Source organism: Plectropomus leopardus, chromosome 16 (genome assembly GCF_008729295.1).
Source record: "Plectropomus leopardus isolate mb chromosome 16, YSFRI_Pleo_2.0, whole genome shotgun sequence".
Taxonomy (NCBI): domain Eukaryota; kingdom Metazoa; phylum Chordata; class Actinopteri; order Perciformes; family Serranidae; genus Plectropomus; species Plectropomus leopardus.
Window position 1 is genome coordinate 19,168,365 of NC_056478.1, and position 19,938 is coordinate 19,188,302.

The 19,938-nt window shown below is 38.7% G+C and overlaps 1 protein-coding gene across 1 annotated transcript; it reads right to left on the reverse strand.

Annotated features, from left to right (window-relative positions):
• Positions 1-139: 139 nt before the first annotated feature.
• rab15 (RAB15, member RAS oncogene family) lies at positions 140-18,226 on the reverse strand. The gene is made up of 7 exons (XM_042503913.1): positions 18,103-18,226; positions 6,922-6,982; positions 5,013-5,073; positions 3,465-3,542; positions 2,760-2,849; positions 1,873-1,938; positions 140-820 (listed from the first exon to the last, which is right to left on the reverse strand). The coding sequence occupies exons 1-7, from the start codon at positions 18,224-18,226 to the stop codon at positions 659-661; spliced, it is 642 nt and encodes a 213-aa protein (XP_042359847.1). The 3' UTR covers positions 140-658.
• Between the last annotated feature and the right edge of the window lie 1,712 nt (positions 18,227-19,938).

Consider the following 19,938-nt stretch of genomic DNA (forward strand, 5'->3'; position numbering starts at 1 on the left):
AATAAAACGTTCTTAAAAATCAAAAAAAAAAAAAAAAAAAAAGCCAAAATTTTAAAAGGGAAAAAAACTTTTCAAAGAGAACGACACCTGTCAAACCTATGGGCCTGCAGGTTTGAAAGACGTGTTTTAAAAATGTGGGCAAATTTTTTTCTTTCAGCGGTTCAGCTAAACCCCCAATATCCTCAAATCTTAGGAATGTCCTTGGTTTTAACTAATTGCACTTTATTCTTGCAACATGTTTTATCTTACTCTGCTTTAAGCCCTCGTGTTATTTACAGGTGGTGAAATAAAATCAAATATGTGGTCATCTCTCTTGCCCATGAAGAAATCTGGACCCGGTGGCTGGACCAGTTGGGAACCACTGTTTTAGAAAATGAACATTATGTCCCACTGAGGGACACCTTGACATCTGGACCCTTCAGTTGACTAATCCACAGCACACTTGGCACTGTATGACAAAATGTTTCCACCTTTTGTCCTTGAAACTGCTCTCAAATGGCTCGTTAGCATTTTTTGGCAACGCTCATGCGAAACAGAGAAACACGGCTGGTTTCAAAATCGCAGCCCGATGTTCCTCTCAATTTCGACAAAAAGGAGCAACATTTTGCCCGTAGTGTGCAAAGTGTCTGGTGACAGCAGACGAACTTGAACTGTTTCTTTAACACCAGCAGCCTTTTCCTTGGTCGTGCGGCGCGCCGTCACAGAGTCCCTCCTCTTCCTCCAGAGCAGCAAGATTAATCTCGTCATTAATGGACGTCCGGAGAAGATCCAGGTCCTTTTTATTGGCTGACAGCACCTGTTCAGCCAGTCGTGTGAAAGTCTTGAAGGGGAAACACAGCCCACAGATTAGAAAAGAGAGATAAGACGTACTGTGAGCGGGAAAAGAGGCCCTCAGAGCTCAGCGGTAAGAGCACTGTTCACTGGAGCCTGACTCTTTTCAACGTCACTCTGTCAGTGAATTTTCTTAATAAAGTTGAATCTGATCTAATTTATTCATAATCATGACCCAGATATGGAAACGTAGCTATCTCGTTGGCAGCTGTACGTCAGAGTTGTCACCATATTGGAGACTCGCCTATAAACGCATGCAGTAAATCAGAGGAGCTACAGTCGTTCTGGATAAAAAAGCATTATACCCTCATTTTTTTTCAACTGATCGCGTCGAGACGTTTTTTTATATTCAAGGATTTATGATCTATGTGTAGTAGGGATGAAAAGTTTTGTCACCGTTTAAGTAGAATCATGATTTTTAGGTTATAATTGCGTGGACTAAACCACCGATGTGGTTAAAGGTAAGTCATCATCATAAATCAAAATTTTAAAAAAATCAAGTTTGTCAAGTATGAATTTGGTTAATTTTAAGACACTGAATCAGAAATATTTATAATGTGAATAAAATACTAATTGTAGAAAGTATAAATAAGATTAATAAATAAGAATATGAACTAAGATTAAAAAACAAATAAAAACATGCGCATTATGCTTCAATGTCACACTAATATGTAAAATGTTTTTTAAAAAAGTAAATTAAGTATAATATAATAAATGTGTAAAGTGTTAAAAAAAAATCAAAACATATGCCTTATGCTACATGACAGTTTGCAAAACTAGTACAGAAATGTTTAAAAATATAAGAAATATGTGCATTTGCTACAATGCACAGCACAATATATACATAAGTAGGAATAAGAATTAAAAACAATATTGAGGTCTTCCTTGGTTAAATACTTGAATAATAATTTTTGAAATGCTGACATATTGCTGCAGTGGGCCGACCGTATACATATGCACGTCTCTGCTAATGACTGCATGCATTGCTTTGATGGCGTTACTAACTTGTGCATGGCTATAAATGCTGTGAGCTCCTCTCACCTCTGTGATATTTTGGTTGGTGAAGGCACTTGTCTCAAAGAAGTCCATCCCATAAGCCTTGGCCAGCTGCAAGACAGAAAACAGTGACACGTTTCACTTTGCTGTTTTGGTCTTTTTGAATTAGCAGCAGAGACTGACTGACTCGTTATTTCCTCTCTCGCACAGGTGCAGCGTGATCCGTCGCCTGTCTGCTTTTAATGGAAACTGTGAGGCGACGTGAGGCGAAGCATGAGTCTGAGGTCGGCTCGATGCGTCAACAAACGCCCGACTGAAACTGAAGACAGAGGTGTCCTACATTGTGGTGAATTTGGAGCCAAAGTTTCTACCAGAGCAAAAAACAAGAAGGAGCATGAACTTTTGCTGAATTCTGAGCAACTTTTTATTTTCATTTTTTTACTAAACTGAGAGAGCTGGAAAAGCTGTTTCCTCCTGCTTACAGTCTTGATGCTAACTGCCTCCAGTTTGATATTTAATAGAGACAGAGAGAGACTTTATTGTCCATCTCAGTGGAAACGTGTCCTTGGCTTTGCTCAGACGCAGCAAAGATACATACAAAACACATAAAACAATACAACATTAAAAATGCACAAATATTCAATATATGTAAATATAAATACACCATAAAATATCTAACAGAAGAAGTAGTTTTCCCTCATATGAATATTCGGTGTTCATCGATCTACTACTGAAATAGGTTTTAACTGAACTTTGAGCCTATTATTTTCTTACAGAACCCAAACTGACCATAAAGGCTGCAGGCTCCTGGTAACTAATATAACTCAAATAAAAACCAGAATCATAATTTTGTATTTTAGAACATCTTTTTTTTAATCCATCGTTTTTGAACCCATGTGAAACAGTAAGAACAGAGCCGGTGACGGACCCACCTTGATACCTTGCTCTGTGGCCACCTGCCTCTTGTCCACCTCATCTGCTTTGTTCCCGACCAGGATCTTCTGGACCTTTTCAGGAGCGTACTGCGGGGGTTTTGCCATGTGAATACAAAAGAGATGAGGACATTTACCGATAAGGAACTGTAATAATAAAAACAACGTGAAAGAGACAGGAAGAGAGAGAGATTTCAAATGTCAAGAGACTGCAGAGTGGAGAAAACACAGCGCTCAGGAAATGAGACCTAAATTAAAAGTAAATGGGAAGCGTGCCAAGATCAATAGAGTGTATATTCAGACAGACACATAGAGGAAATTAGGTCCGTAATGACTAAATGAATAGAATAAAATCATTTGGGAAATGACAGAGGGGAAGCAGGACAGACGAGACTGCTTTATGGAGACTCAGAGACGGTTCAAGAATGTGACTGCAAGAGGAAAAAATGATCGCCGTCTAATGTTTATGACGACACGTTTAAAAATAAGCTGAGAGATATTTGGAAATGAAGATGATAAACAGAGCAAAGCAATATCTGTCAGGCCAGAGCATTTGGTTTTTATCACACCACGTCAGGCAGCTGTTGTCTGCCAGCGTGAGGTGTCTGCACAGTAAGTAGTTGTGTCAGTTTTGCCCTTTTCCACAATGTGGGGAAAAAAAAAAAAGTCTGTTGATCTTAAATCTGCGATCTGTGCGTGACTCACCTCATCCACATCACTGGCCCACTTCATGATGTGTTGGAAGGATCGCTCACTCGTGATATCATACACCAGGAAGATTCCCTGAGGAGAGATGTTCGAGGATTTAAAAAAAACAAACAGAGGATTTCATGTTGCAGCATGTTTCAAAACGTGTTGATCCATAAACGCAGCGTTTTAAAGTCGGGACATTTGGAAACATTAATATGATTCTTGTATTAAATCCAGACCGCCACTCAGAAAGTTGGCAGCCTTTACCAACAATTCATTTTACAAGGACATTATAAGACACTGGCTGATTTTTTATTGCACAAAACAGGAACAGGACACAATTTGATTGTCATTTTCTGGTAAACGCACAATTCAATTTTGAGTCAGTTTAACCTCTTTAAAAGCCAAAAGCAAAGTCAAAATTCAGCAACGTCGGTGTCGTACTTGTTGTGTTTGGCCTCGGAGAGCTACTCGTAACATCCTCCACACTGACTACAGCACTGCTGTGACACTGAATCCTTTAACAATTTTACTTTTATTGATGTTTTAAAGTTGCTACATGCAGCAACTTTGATCCATGAGAGATCCCTTTAAAACCTGAGCAAACTGGTTTGATTTCTTTCAAAAACACGGGAGACAATGAGCAATGAAATGACTCCAAAATAAACCGGAAAATTAGTTTAAAAAAACCCTAGAAAAGTACTGTAAACTTTGGAAAAACAAACAAACAAAAAAAGAAAGAAAAGAAAACAAACAAGGCAAACAAGGTTAAAATTTATTACAATTATTTTTAAAAATTATTTTTTAAAAAATCTGTAATGTAATTATAATAGTTATGAATACAGTTTTTCCATAGATGACTCCACTACCTTTTTTAAGTATTAAAATAATTTATAAATCTAGTAATTTCTTACAATTTGTGGAACTTAATTTCTTTTTACCAAACTGCTCATTGCCTTTTTTTTTAAATGTTTTTGAAAGAAACCAAACCGATTTGCTCAAGGTTCAAAGGGTTAATAGTTCATCAAAGCACCTGATGAACTATTAACCTGTACATATTTAATTTCGGAGATAAATTTGATTACATTTTTTTATTCTTCTCTGTAGTACTGATATTACTTTAGAGGCATGCTTCACCCACAAAATGATTATTTTTATATTAGTTATTTCAAATATGTCACGTTGAAAAGGCTCCATGTTTAACAGTAACAAAACTAAATAATACAATAATACTAATAATAATAGAATAAAACCATCCATTTACAAACTCTCGCACAATTTGTGCAGTATAATTCAAATCTCCTTTATCCAGTTGTAAGATCAGATCTTGACAAACACACACATTTTTTCTACAGCCTTACTGTCTGAATGCAGACCCTTTTAGTCCAATTCATTAAAAAACATTTGCCAACTTTTGTGTTCTTTGTTCACTGTGGAGGCTGGCGAGAAAAACAACATTTTCATGGGAGATTGCTGTAAAGACGATCATTTTTTTGGGGTAAACTCATCAGTTAATGTGTGTAAAATCAGCTGCGGCAGCAGTCCGTGGAGGACAGCTGGTACCTGTGCTCGTCTGTAGTACTGCTTCGTGATGGTCTGGTATCTTTCTTGGCCTGCAGTGTCCCTGAAAAAATGAGAAGCTTAAAAGAACATCAACACCCACAGAAACACATTATGTGAGATTACAATATGACAACACAGCCACCAGGGTAGTGGCCAGGATTTATAGAAATACTCGGGTTGTTATTCCCCAGTGCACTCCTTCTTAAAATCATGCTTGTGGGGACCTAAATGTTTTCTCTTTTCAGTTTTAAATACCTTTAACTTTGTGTCATTCAGATGTACGTCCACACTGTTTATCCTACTGTGCGATTCCCTAAAGAAATCTAATAAAATGACTAAATGTTCTTTTCTATTGGCCTTATATTCACTTCAGAGTATTAAAGAGTTCACATTTAACTGGCATTTTTTATCCTTGATTTGCAATTACAGCAGCCTAGATTATTATGGCATGGACACAAATGTATCAGATTTGTCAGCTAAACTTTCATTTTGTTCATGTTCATTAATTTTTTTAACATACTGAGAAAGCTAATACAATTGAGTAAATGTTCTTCTTTTCTTCATATTCACTTCAGAGTACTGAAGTTCACATTTACTCGGCATTGTTCATGTTCCTTGATTTGCAATTACAGCAGATTATTAGCAGATTTGTCATTTTAACAGTAATTCTGTGAACTCTACTCCTGCATCATATAGCAAAAAATAGGTTTCAACACTGGTAATGCTGTTTATCCCAAATTCCTACACTACCTTTGTTATGTAATTTTATTAAAATAGTTACATCAGATCATTTTGTCTCTTTTTAGGTGTCAGGAGTGAAAATTAGTCAGCAGTATTTGTTGTGTTACAGTTTCCGAATGATGAAGACAGTTGGACAACAGATGCAAAATAGGATGTAGGCTCTAAAATAGCTTGAAAAATAGTGCATGTAGCTGCTGTAATTGGGGGAAAATGCCCCCCAGACCCTCCAGGTTTGAGCTGTGCCTTGTGTTGTAATTTTTATTAGCAAGTGTGCATGCAAATACTCTGGCTACATCAATATCCTTTTTTAAATCACCTTTGAAGACCTCTGTTTATTGAAATATTTTTACTTTAAAAGGTCTACTTCATTATTATAGTGTGCCTTACTCCTGAAATAGCACTGAAATCTTTCACTGCTCTGTTTTGATTTTAAATTCAACCATTGTTTTTACATTTTTCTTTTATATTTTTTTCCCTGTGTGTTGATTTAATGTTTTTCTTTTGTATTGTGTTTTTAAATTTGTCCTCTGTGTGTTTTTTTGTGTTTTAAGTGTAAAGCACTTTGTAATGTTGGTTTTGATAAGTGCCATATAAATAAACTTTATTATTATTATTATAATTAAACAGACTAAACTAAATAGCGACCCTTACCCGCTAAAGATCAATATATTAGCATATTCAGTGTGAGCGTGTTAGCTCACGATCACCTCTGTGCCCAAATTCTGCCTCACAGAGACGCTAGACCAGTGCAATATATATTGGATGAGACATGTTTTTTAAAATGTGACGGTAAAAATTCGACCTTTAGGTTTTGAAATTCTTGAATTCTCCAGTATCATAAAACAATTACACTGTAACTAAGTTTAGGAAGTTTAGGATCATGGCTCCACTTTATAAAAGCAGGTTTATAGCAGGCGACAAAGTCCAGTCTCCTGCACTAAATTATTTAATTGACCTAAGAGTAGGTAAATGTAACTGTATTAAGTCTAAAACTAGATGAATCGATCAATTTGCTCAGGTTTCAAAGGGTTAATCTTGGGGTTAAAGCAAATATTACAAATGAATAATATCCCCTTTATCAGATCTACTGTTGTGTAATATCTAATGACAGTTTTTTTCATCTCCTGCATGAAGCCTTCCAGCCTGGCGCCTCATGCCGCTGTCTTACCATATCTGTATCCGCACTTTGATACCATCTATTAGCAGTGTCTTCATTTTGAAGTCGACTCCTGCGAGAGAGAAAAGATAGGAAATATTACATTCACAGAGGAACTTTACATGTATTTGATATTCGTCCAGACCCGTGAGCGCCGTGTTCAGACTAAATGTTCTGAATCTTCTCAGAGGCGTTTGCACTTTCCACCCAGTCATTGACTGAAATCAATTAACCCCGCGTGTCTTTTACAGACGGAGGTTCACCAGTGTCTGCTGCAGCTTTGCTACATCATAGAGGGCATTAACGCAACGAGAGCCACATCATCGCTGTATAATCAGCCTGTTCGAGGATGGGGCTAATGATCCAGCCAGCCGAGTCCTCGTTTAGCTCAGTTCTTTGCATCGATCACACGGGAGGTGAAATAAGCGAGAAGGGCAAAACGATGGAGGAAGAGATGAGAGAAGAGGAGCAGAGCTGAGATGGGGATCATTAGCCCCATCCTCGAACAGGCTGATTATACAGCGATGATGTGGCTCTCGTTGCGTTCATGGATGGAAAACCACAGGCGGGGCCAATTTTTTATTTCTATCAAGTCTCACCCTGAGTTCATGAATAGATATTGACATACGTCAACAGACAGGCTGCTGATAGTTCGTATTTTGTGCTGATGCATTAAAGTATTTTTTTAATGCATAAAAAAAAGTAAATTCATACATTGATTACTTCTGCAGAAGAAAGACCATCTATTCACGGTTCAACATAGTTTAACCAGTTGGCTACTATTCTGGATTATTTTAGTATTTTAAATAATATTAATCTCTTTATTTATATACATATCTATCACGCACACTGACTTGTATATATTAGCTAAAAAATATTTAATATGGGCTTTTACATAAGAAAATTTAAAACTAGATTTTTCTGTTTTCTGTTCTATATTTATATTTTTTACTTTATTTTTTATTTTCCTTTTTATTTAATGTTTAATTTCCCTTACATTGAGAGCAAAGCTAACTGAAGTCAAATTCCTTGTCTGTGTAAGCATACTTGGCTAATAAAGATGATTGTGATTCTGTTTTAGGGTTGTTCAATTTTGGCAAAAATCACAATACCAAATATTTGGGTCAGAATTTAGATTATGATTATCTAACTCAATTGACTTTGGAAGTGCATCATGCATTTATCGAACTTTAAAAAAAACTTTTCAAACAGTGTTTTTTTTTTTTACTTTAAATATAATTCAACTAAAAAACTAATTTTAAAAATGTAGAAATAATAATAATTACCTTTATTCCCAGAAATGTTACAGAGATGAATTGCTGCAAAGTTTGGAAATGGTTAACCAGCAATATGCCACAAAATATGTGCAAAGCAATTGCAAGAAACACGGCTCGGTCTGTGGCGAGGGCGCGACTTGCTGCCATGTGGGAGTGGTGCTTAATCTGTTCATGCTGAGGACACAACTCTGTTTTCCTCAATGATAGCTACAACCCTGAGCATCTAATACCACTAAAATAATCCTTAACAATAGCAATAACAAACATAATCATGGACTTGTTAATAAGGTACAATTAAAATGCCCAAGCAGAAGAGTTTGAATTTTTACCATTTAAATATGCCAGTTTAAGCATTAGCTCAGTCTCTGCTGAATTCTTTTCTTCGTGTCTCTTTTCTCCATGACTGTCTCCTCAGACTAATGCATCCAAGTCGAAGAAAAGCAAACCCACAGGCTTCTACAGACCACACTAATCCCAGAGAAATCAATTAACAGTTCATCCCAATTAACCTGACACTCAACACCCATGTCACAGCCGGCATCACGCTCCGAGAAAGAACTGCTGCTTTTTTTTTATAGCTGTATTTCTGCAAGGTTTGTATTCCAAGAGATTGACATAAAGAAACAGCTGACATATGTACTATAGCTAGCCTGGCTATTTGCTAAAAAAAACAAAAACAAAAAAAAAAAACAAGCTGGAGTCGAGGGAAGACCCCGCGGAGTCAGGAGCTCACAGAGGCGACAGCATGACGCCTCATTTAAGTCGTGAGGCAGCCTTTGCCTTTGACGAGAGAGCATTCAGACTAAATGAAAGGTCACCATAACAATCAGTGGCTTGCTTTGCCTGAGGCTCGCGAGCAGATCATGAAATAGAGGCTGTCCTCCTGCACCATTGTCCAGCTGTAACAGCAGCATATAAAGCTCCAGTCAGGAGTCATCCATGCAAACAGCGATGATTTTAATATGAAATGCAGACCTGGACTGATGGGTTCTCCAGATGTACAGTGGGTGTCTACAGCAAGGGGGTCGTACCAAGTCTGGAAAGTTGAATATAAATCCAGATTGACTACACAGGCAAGTCACATGAGAATTAATAAAAATCAGCAGTGAGTCTCTCAGACACGAGTACATTTTGAATTATATTTACCAGACAACAAAAGATGCTTCAACCCACTCTGTCTGATTCCTTCTGTGAAACATAAATTGCATAGACAACCATGGGATTGCTCTGCATTGTTTTATAACAGCCGAGCAAAATGAGGCTGTTTGCAAACAATTAATGACCCAACAGCTGTCGTGAAGGTATAAAAAAATGTCTTAATATTCAAATTGTTCTGGGTATTGCCGTCACTACAGCAGAGGTCCCATTTGCGGCACAATTTCTCATTTCTCTCGGAGACAGAAAGATTAGAGTTGCACACATGTCCTCTGCAGCCAAGGATGTTGCATTCAAGACAACACAATCACCGGAATAATGTTGGGATTGTATGTTTCTGTAAACCATGTATGTGTAACACTTGTACATTATTATGTAGCGAACATGTTGAAATTTTGCTTTGGTTGACGTGTGATTATTCTTAGGCACAAAAACCACCTTGTTATAGTTTGGGAAAAGATCATGTTCTGGCTTAAAATACCCATTTGTTGTCGCACAATGACTGGAAATGTCAGCTATGACTCACTTAAAAATCACCTGCTTTTGGTTTGGAGGCACGACTGCTGCTGTAAATGTTGTCTTGTTAAAAACAATCATCTGCTTGCAATGGCACAATATTAGCTGGAAATACCACCAATTTTTCACAAAAGAGTACATACGTTTGGTTGTGCAATTACTGCCTGAAATGCTGCTGGTCAATAAATGACTGTTTTTGTTGTCTCCTGGTTTTGAACAGCGGTTGGCAGATTAGCAGCTGTCTCACCAATAATGCACTAAAAATCACCCACTTTTGTTTGGTGGAAATACTGCTGCTGTCTGGCTAAAAAACAACCAGTTTAAATTTGAACAGTGATCTGCAACGGTCTGCGGCTTACTAGCCGTCTTGATGAAATCTGCAAAAAACACCCTTTTGGTTTGGTGGCAAGACTTCCACTGGAAATGCCAGCAATGTCTTGCGAAAAAAACAATCACTTTTGGTGGAAGAATTACGGCTGGAAAATCTGTCTAGCTAAAAAAACGTTTTTTGTTTGTTTGTTACTATTGGTAGACATCCCGCTATGGTGGAAATGCTGCTGATGTCTCGCTAATAAAACAACTGCTTTTGGTGGCAAGACTGCAGATAAAAATGCCACTGATGTCTTGGTAAAAATCAACCGGCTTGTTCATGTTTATTGTGGACAGTTATGTTAAAAGTGGACCACAGCTGGGTCCAACAACTGTTGGCATAATTGCTGCTGGAAATGCCGCTGATGTACGCTCATTTACATGTAATCAGAGCTACATCCCTACTCACAAAATATTGATACAGAAATTCATCTGCAGGCTTACAGGCAAACTGTGAGCAAACCCCAGCTTACACCTCACACTGACTGAGGACCTAGTTTTAGGAATACTTCTGCTGTTCAGCCTAAATCACCAACACCAGCTTGAAGAAAGAAAGTCATTCTGCAGACTCCCCTCTCCTCTTCAGAGGGAGCTGTGACAATGGAGACAGGCACGATGTGCGAGGAGAGACGGCGGTTAATTTAACACGGCAGCCTTTCACAATCAGCAGTGTGAAAGCCATGTAAAACCTAATGGGTGCACACCTAAAATTGACTTGACGAATTACCAGGATGACTGTGTTCGACTATGCAAGACGGATTAGGTGGCGACACGTGTCAGCGTGCTGTAGGTAATGGCGACAGGCTCACTAATGGATGGACGGATGGATGCTCTGGCGCTGACACAAATTCACTGGGGAGCAGGTCTGTCATCCATGATGATCAGAGGACAGCCAACAACTGTCAACAGCAGTTGTCTTTGGGGCTCAGAAGGACATGGGACACTTTTTGTCCAATTATGAACTTGTTATCAATCTGGAACAATTTAGCTTTGTGTTGAGCCCCTGTATGAAATGAAACACGTATAGTGAATCATTGTGGTTATTTCATATCAAACCAGTGTTACACAGCATTTATATTGTGATTAAACACATAAATGAGCCCAGATCTCTTATCAAAGAATAAGACAAAGTGATAATGGAGAGGAAAAATCAGTTTTACTAAAAATAAAACAAAAATAAAATTTAAAAAAATGTTATTGTTTGTTATTTGTTATTCTTGAGCCTGTAAAAAAATAAAATAGTACTAAAAATACCATCAAAAGTACCGAAGCGCTTAAAAAAAAAACAGATTTACAATGGGACCTTCAACCTAAGCCTGCACAAAAGAAAAAACAGAGAAGAAAATGAGTCTGACTGATAAACAGATATATTGACATGGCTGTATATTAGGGCTAAGAATTAACAAGAACTCGCAGTACAGAAATGCCAAAGACATACGGCCGATGTTTGACATAGTTTTTTGTAACTGAAAAGTTCATTTATTGACTGTAAAATGTCCTGCTAAGTAAGGATCCTTATTAAAAATATTTGTTAATGTAAACTTCAAAATCAAAACACCAAATTCTGTTCATGTGTTGGGAAGTACTACTGCAAACATGGAAGTTGTTTAAAGCCTTTAAAGCCTAAAGTCTGACAAAGACATTTCTCTTGAGTCAGAGTCGTTTGTATCTGAAGACGACAAATTTGAAAATGTAATAAATCTGGAGTTGTGGAGTTCAAAAAAAAGTGAGCTTACCCGAGCTCTGTAGTGTCTCGTTGCAGTTTAGCAGCTCAGGGTTACATAAGGTGCTGCTAACATAACATACCTCAATCTCTGACTGAACTGATGGTGGCCAAGTAGCATTGTGGGTAATGTAGGCAACAGGTTTTGACAAGAAAGTAAATTAAAGTAAAAAAAAAGTTTTCAAAAGTATAAATACTTTGATTCTTTTTTGATACTGCATGTTTAAATGCTGATCCCAACTTGTCAAATACTGCCGCTGTGTCAGTGGACCTTCGTGTCCAAATCGGACGTGGTAGGTACCCTCCCGCGTTTGTTGTTGACGTTTTGGGACGGCATATGAATTTGCACTTGATACAAAAATACACTTCCGTTTTCACAGGACATGATTTTTTAAAGATTTTTTGGGGGGGCTTTTATGCCTTTGATTGATAGGAAAGCTGAAGTGTGAAAGGGGGAAAGAGAGGGGACGACATGCAGCAAAGGGCTGAAACCGGAATCAAACCTGCAGTCGCTGCAGCGAGGACACAGCCTCTGTACATGGGGTGCCTGCTCTACCCACTGAGCCACCTATCTATGTTCATTTTATTATGTAACAAAAGTACAGATACATTTAGAGAGAAAAAAACATCATCAGTAAGCAAACAGCGGGCTCCTGGATGAAAGTCCAGGGTTTGGTGGATCCCTGACAAAGCGGCAGTATTTGATAAGATGAGAGCCAACAGACTGGTTCAAAATGATGAGATCTCTCTTAATTATCCATTCAATAGTATAAAAAGCACTGAAGCGAAGAGACGTTTCCCATACCAGCACTGTGTGCAGGCTGTTCAAAAAATCTATTTTTTGAGCTTTGGAATTTTGTATCAAAAGACATATTGAGTGTTTTTTTATTATAAAAGCATTGAACCAAAGTTAAATTCTAGTATCGTCACAACATGACTATGACAGCACCCCTGTCTTCTTTGGAAGCTCTTTATGAGGTGATAACTGTCTGCGGAGGCTGCGACCCATGCCCGGCCCTTTGGACTAATGAGCCCGTCGAGCAGTGGCGCGCTGAGTGTGCCACCAGGCCGTGACCATAACACCACTGGGATCACCACCAGGACAGCTGCTTATTGAGCCATGATATAGGGCAAGCGCCGGTATTTTATAGGTGTTTTGACAGCCAGGTGCTCCGAGGAGCCCGGTGACGAGACTGCCGAGGTAACAGTGAGGAAGATTAAACCCAGCAGTGTGACTGAATAGCATTAATAAATCATCTCTACAGCTGCTCTTTGCCAGAGAAATGTGCTCTCTCGGGCCCAGATGAAAGTCCAATGTGGAACAGAGTGACCTGTTAAAATAAAATACCTGGACGAGCGAGGGTGGTTTAGTCTTTTAGGTAAGAATAGTCCAAACTAGTCCAGATTCCAATGAGTCTGGCTTGATTTTTATTGATATTTGAAGGCATTTTATGTGTTGTCAAAAAGCCTTGGCGGATCAGCAGTGGTGGATTTGAATGCCTCGTTCTGTAGTTTCGACTCTCTTTTGTGAGAGATAATCTTTGACACTCTGAATACAAACCCTGACTGTCCTTCAACTTCATAAGGGGTTAGAGACACGATGTGCAAGACCACAAGGTTAAACTATATTGCTGCTGTATTTCATCATGTTGTCTGTAATGACTATGCACAGTATCAATGTGAAGAGAAAATAAAAAAGCAGTTAAAGCACGAGAGAAAGGCGCCTTAAACATTCATCTAAATTTACATAAAAATGACAAATGTCTGATTATAGCAGAGGAAACAAACACTTCTGGAAGTGGGTAACCTCGTCCAATTATTTTAACTTTTGTGTATTTGAGTTCTGGGGCTCTTTTTCCATGGTTTGAGCCAAGCAAGTTCCAATTAAGCAAAATCTTGTTTAAGATGAGACTTTGTCGCAGCAGACCCTTTATTGTTTCAACATGAAAATGCTGTTGTGCACAACACGAGGTCCATGAAGCAAAAGTTTTCTGAGATTGTTGTGGAAGAACTTGACTGCCCTGCACAGAGCCCTGACCTCAGCATGATCCCACACCTTTGGGATGAACTGAAATGATGCTCTTATGGCTGAAAAGGAGCAAATCTCTGCAGCAGTGTCAAAAATATTGTGTAAAGTGGACGGTATCTACTTTTTCATACCTTTCTGAAATTTCACCTTGGTGTATAATATATGTGGTATTTGTGTGCATGGCAGTATCTACTCCCCCGCCCCAACGGGTTTGCTACGATCTGCAAGCTCTCTCAGCTTTTACAATAACCTCACAACAATGTAAGGAAGGTAATATTATTACACTTACTTTCCATATCAAACAATGAAATACAACCGCACAGCTTCTCAATTCGGGTGTTTATCTTTCACCAAACTAATACAGCTAACACTGCCTTGTCAACGCATAGTAAAACACATTTCATTCAGACTCGAGTGAAACAAAATAAAACTCAACAACACTTTATTATTTCGTCTCGTTGGTGGTCTGATGAGACAGTCCACTGTTCCAACAATCACCAACTCTGGTTTGGTTAAACTAAACCTTTAATTCACAGTTAGATGTGAAAATATGCTGTTTTCCCTCACAGTCTCTCTCCTCTTTTGACTAATCCTGTATTTCTGACAGTATTAAAAAATCACAGTCTGGATTTCTAAATACCCTGGTATAATGAAATCAGGGTTGCAAAAGAGTTTTGTGGTGAAACAATAGTATCAGAAAATACCATGGTTTCATGATATCACAGCATACATTACAATTCCATGTTTTTGTTGTTGGTTGAGCAAACACTATTATAATTGAAAGTTGAAACTTTGAATGAAAGTTTGTGCACAAACTCTGATAAGCAGTCCAGGAGGAAAGAAAATCAAGGTTCCTACAGCTTAAGGCAAGCTGGATTTAAGACTTTTTAAGAATGACTTAATGCCACATGCAATTAAATCTAAGACCAATTTTCCAAAAAAATGCAGAAACAAACACGAATTGGTATCTATTACTATGGGTTAGGAAGAATTTTGTCCAAATATTTATTGTAATATAAAGCATCATTTTTTGTGTATTGTTAATGTAAGCAGCAGTCTGTATATTTCAATTATGTTCTTTTAAATATATCAATTATTTTAAGATTTTACAATGCAAAGTCAGAAAAAATGACCATGTGTTGAAGACATTTTAATGCTACTTAAGGCCTTATTTTTTGTATTAATGATTTTGATGCCTTTTAAGACTTTTAAAGGATAATAGACAATAACAGAATACTGTAAATGTGCATATGTATGTCAGATTTTCCATCCAGTTGCCTTTTTTTCCAATATTGTTGATCAGCAAATGCACACAATATGATCAATTTTCACTGGTATACATTAAAATCTGTGATACTACCCAAGCCCGGCGTAAAGCATCGATAGAAGAGTGAAGGCAGCATGTCAATGTCCATCTTTTTAGAATAAGATGCACATCAGTCGCATACTGTTACCGAGTACTGTTTGGGTGCCCACATACTGTATCTGCATCTATTCATCAGTGCACTGTTTGCTCAGTGTATGTATTTTCTGGGTTTATTATTATGCATAGCTGCAGGGGATGCTAAATAAGACTCTTATCTGCTTTTTACTCTCTAATGTTTATACACAAACTTGAGGTGCTTGGCTGAATTCAACCCTCCATGGGAGAGAGGTCCCAGCAGTTTTTCAGATAATTAAGAGCAAAAACTGAGCGAGCGGACTGCAACAGAAACTGATAAATTATGGAGCTATACCCACGAGGAGGATACAGGAGAGAATTTATATCCCTCTGTCACCGTGAAGGTTGGGAAATTATTTATTGATCCTCTGCAGGGGAGCACTGATGGTGGTCACCTTTGATCTCTTCGTCTCTTTGGACTTTGTTTCGCTTGGTTATTCTTAAGACCTCCCAGCGTGGCTTGCACACACAGGCGGCTGCCCACAACTATTCAGTCCAATATAAATATCTGGACGCCACCGCCTGCGTCGACACAAGAGCCTGATTTCTCAGCACGCAGCTGTGGTTGTGAACACTTGGTACGCTGCAACAGTAGATTGGTACATGCAGATAAGGCTGGACCTTCGTTGTATGAAACATCAGAAGGGCTTGCAATTATATGAACATGAGGGAGAAGTGTCCAGTGGAGCGCTATAGGTGCACGACTTAAAATAGCATACTGCAGTCTCAGTAAGCCTTATGAGCATCATTACTGTTGAAGCAGGTGAAACAAAAGCCTTTGAAGTGCGCTGTGATGAGCACAAGAGTCTAAAACTTTGAGTTTGAGCCTCGTGCTGTGGCAGAGGGGCCACCGAGCGCTCGGAAATCAAGACTCTGAATTCACCATAAAAGCTTTCATGCAAACACACCAGGGGTCCAAAAAGTGTTAATAAATGATGTTAAAATGAAGAATTAATTGTGGCATTGTATTAGTTTTCTGTTAGATCTTTTCAGGCACCATCTGTCTGCAAGCCAGCCTGAGCACCACCTCCATGATTGACTCCCTTGACCTCACACTCACAGCATATTCTCTGTCTTTTCAACAAAAAGGCAGCTTTCCATCACAACCACGAGAAACATCTCCCGACTTCAACTTCACACTCGAGCCACGGGGGTGTCTGTATTTCGTCCACATTATGGCCAATTACTGCAAACAATGTCAAGAAGTAAGTACTCCCACAAAAAAACAGGAGCTTACCGGGAGAAAACATCTCTATTAACTGAACACTCGCGCACGCACACACACACACACACACACACAGAAGCGGCCGCCCAGTTGCCACAGATAACAGACACAACCACAGCATGTGGAAAAAAAACCTACTGCTTACTGTACGTCCTTCTTTCCTTCACCTCAAAGTGAAGCACGGTGATGTGCCTGTCATGCTCTGCACTCTGAATCCCAACTATGAGGTAGATATACTGCAAAGCCCATATCAACTATAGAGGAAAGAGGCTGGTTCAGCTTTGCTGAGTCAACAGTCGTCTATGACCAAAGGTAGGAAAAGGTACTGTTCGTTTGCTCAATACAAACTCTGAATTAAAATAAGATATGTTTGTTTTCATTGTTTACAGGTAAATAATTTGGTCAATGCAACAACAGAAATTGGTCAAAAATTCCAACAATAATTTACCTGATGCCTAGCTGGTGCCTTATAATTGCTGTATTTGTAGGGCTGGGCCATATGTTATATTATTATTGTGATGATTGTGAATAAAGTTATTTATTTCCTGACATTACCAGACTGTTCTATTATTTAATTTTACCCACTTAGTCAATTATCCATATTACTAATGATTATTTATCAAAAATCTCATTATGTAAATACCTTGCAAAAGCACCTATAGTCAATTCTTCAATACTGTTGCAATATTGATATAGAGAAAGTGATATTTGATTTTCTCCTTATCATTCAGCCTTGTATTTTTGTCCAAAACCCAGAGATTCACTGTGATTGCTTAAGAAGCTGAAGCCATCAAATGTTTTGCTTGAAAACCACGCAATTCACCAATTGTCATAACAGTTGCTGATTTATTTTCTGTTGCACCTATTTATTGCATAATTGCTTGGCAAAAAGGAATTTAAACTGGGTCAGGAGTTCCTTAAAAAAAACCCAACACAACAAGGATCCTTCTCTGCACACAGGACAGGCGCCCATGTACAAACTCTGCTAACTAGTACTGAAATAAAACTAGTGTTTATTTGTATCAGGAGCCAACCAACAGACCCAAGAGAGCCCAGTTTCGTGGGTTCCTGATACAAAACAAGTATAAAACTCTGCTTTCGCTATATTTTGTATGTCAGTTGCTTGCTCTGGCAGTGCCAAGTGCTGATAGTTGGTAAACTCATCTGCATGGCTGCCAAGTGTTGGATCTTCCCCCTCAGGGCTTTCCCAGCCAATGCAATTACGCTGATTTTACAGTTATCTCTCTCGTTATTTCCAAGTGAATACACCGCTCTAATTAAATCTAAACAAAGCCATTAAAAATCCCCCATCAAAATCTTATTTGTGGAAATTAAAGTGAAAATCCAGTGGCCACAAAGAGAGGGTGCTGCGCAAATGGCATCAAGAAAAAAAACGCTGAAAGATGATGCAAACGGCAGTTAATTAACGCGTATAAAGAGTAAAAATCAAAAACTCACCGATGGTGGAGATGTGAGACGGGTGAAACTCGTTGTCCGTGAATCTGCATAACAAACATGTTTTCCCAACCCCGGAATCTCCGAGGAGCAGGAGTCGGAAGAGCACATCGTACTGCTTGGCCATGGTGTTGGATGTGTTGTTGAATCAAACAAAGGTCCGGTCAGCTAACTCAGCGATGGATGAGCGATCCCTCCGCACCTGCAGCCCATGATGCTCACGCGGCCACCATGAGGCTCCGGCTGCCGGGCTTCTTTGTGTTCACTGACGCTGGGTCGGCGGGTGACAAAACAGGGATGCTCCGGCTTCCCAGGCAGCCTCCAGCTTCCAGTGGGTGCGGTGGATCATCGTCGTCAGGTGAGACCTTTTGAGAAAAGGAGGCTTCCGGTGGGTTTTTCAACATAAAAGTCATAGGAATTGTGAATTTTAATTTGGTACAAAGAGGACTGGATGTTTTGGTAGCAAAATTGGTAATAGTGTGATTGCAATGCCCCCCCCCCCCCCCCCCCAAAAAAAAAATCTTTATAACATCATTATTGTTGTGAAAATAATAAAGCTTTTAAATATTTTCTTGTATTTGTAGGCTCTGACAGTGGTGTGTTCAGACTTTATTTAATGAGATGGCCCAAGTGGGCACTGATTTATGCAGGGGTGGCATGACATGGCTGAAAAAAACCCCAGCTTGACCAGCTTAAGATATTTAAACTGGTTGACCAGCTTGTTTGACCATCTTGAGGTGTGTTTTTGCATATTTTTTTTAAGGTTTAGCTTGTCATAACAGCTAGTTATTATCACTCTAGCTGGTTTATCAGTTGAAGTACCTGTACAACTGAAACCAAAGCAATGTCCTTGAGTATGGAGTATGAAAAGCAAAGGTTATAAATCAGTCTACTGCCATGGGATATGCATGAAAACAGATGTGCCCATTGTGATAGGCTGGTCACATCCGCATAAAAGACCAGCAAGAACTGGGTCAGGACCATCTAAGACAATCTTCGACCAGCTTAAGCCAAACAAAACCAACTAAAACCAGCTACCAGCATAAGCTGTTTTATTAGCTGTTTTTAGTGAGCCCTGCTGCAGGCACACCCGTTGGTTTAAGTTTAATTTATCACTTTTGTCTCCACTACCCATACCTATTTTAATTACTAGCATTGAGGTGTCTTACATTTCTGTTAATAGTTTATTTTAAAAGGTAAATAGACATACCAATCACAACTCAACAGAGTGATGCTGCATAAATGTAAAAATAAAACTCTAAAGCTGAAGCAGGATCAAGGACATTTTAATTTCACTTTGTAAACTATATTTTAAAAATGACTCTACTTTGTAGCATATATTTAAAAGTATCTTTATCATATTTTTATCATAATTTTCCAATTCCATATTTTTGTTCTTGAGTGTTGCAGTACTTTGCCTTATGTTCTATTCATCTTTTTGTTTACAATATCCATGCACTAAAAAAAGTAAATTTCTTATAAGTGAAAAACCGACTTTGGCAATAAATCTTTTTCTGAGTCAGACTAATAGTTTATTTTGAAAGCTAAGTCACATCACTTCTGGTCCTGTTTGGTTGTTTTTGTGGCTGACTTGACGCAAATCAACGCGTGCGGTTGCGTCGCTTCTTTCGACGTCAGTGAAATAACACCAATGAGAGAGTGGGGATGAAATAAAACCGGGATGCACCCATGTACTCACTCGTTAATCCACAATTTATAACAAAACTTTAACGACCGTCCGTGTGTGTTTGTGTGCCTTCCATCCGCACAGTGAACGAGACAAGTTTGTTCCCTTGGAGACGCCGTAGCGGGCGGGCGTGCAGTTTCCGCCCACTCCAG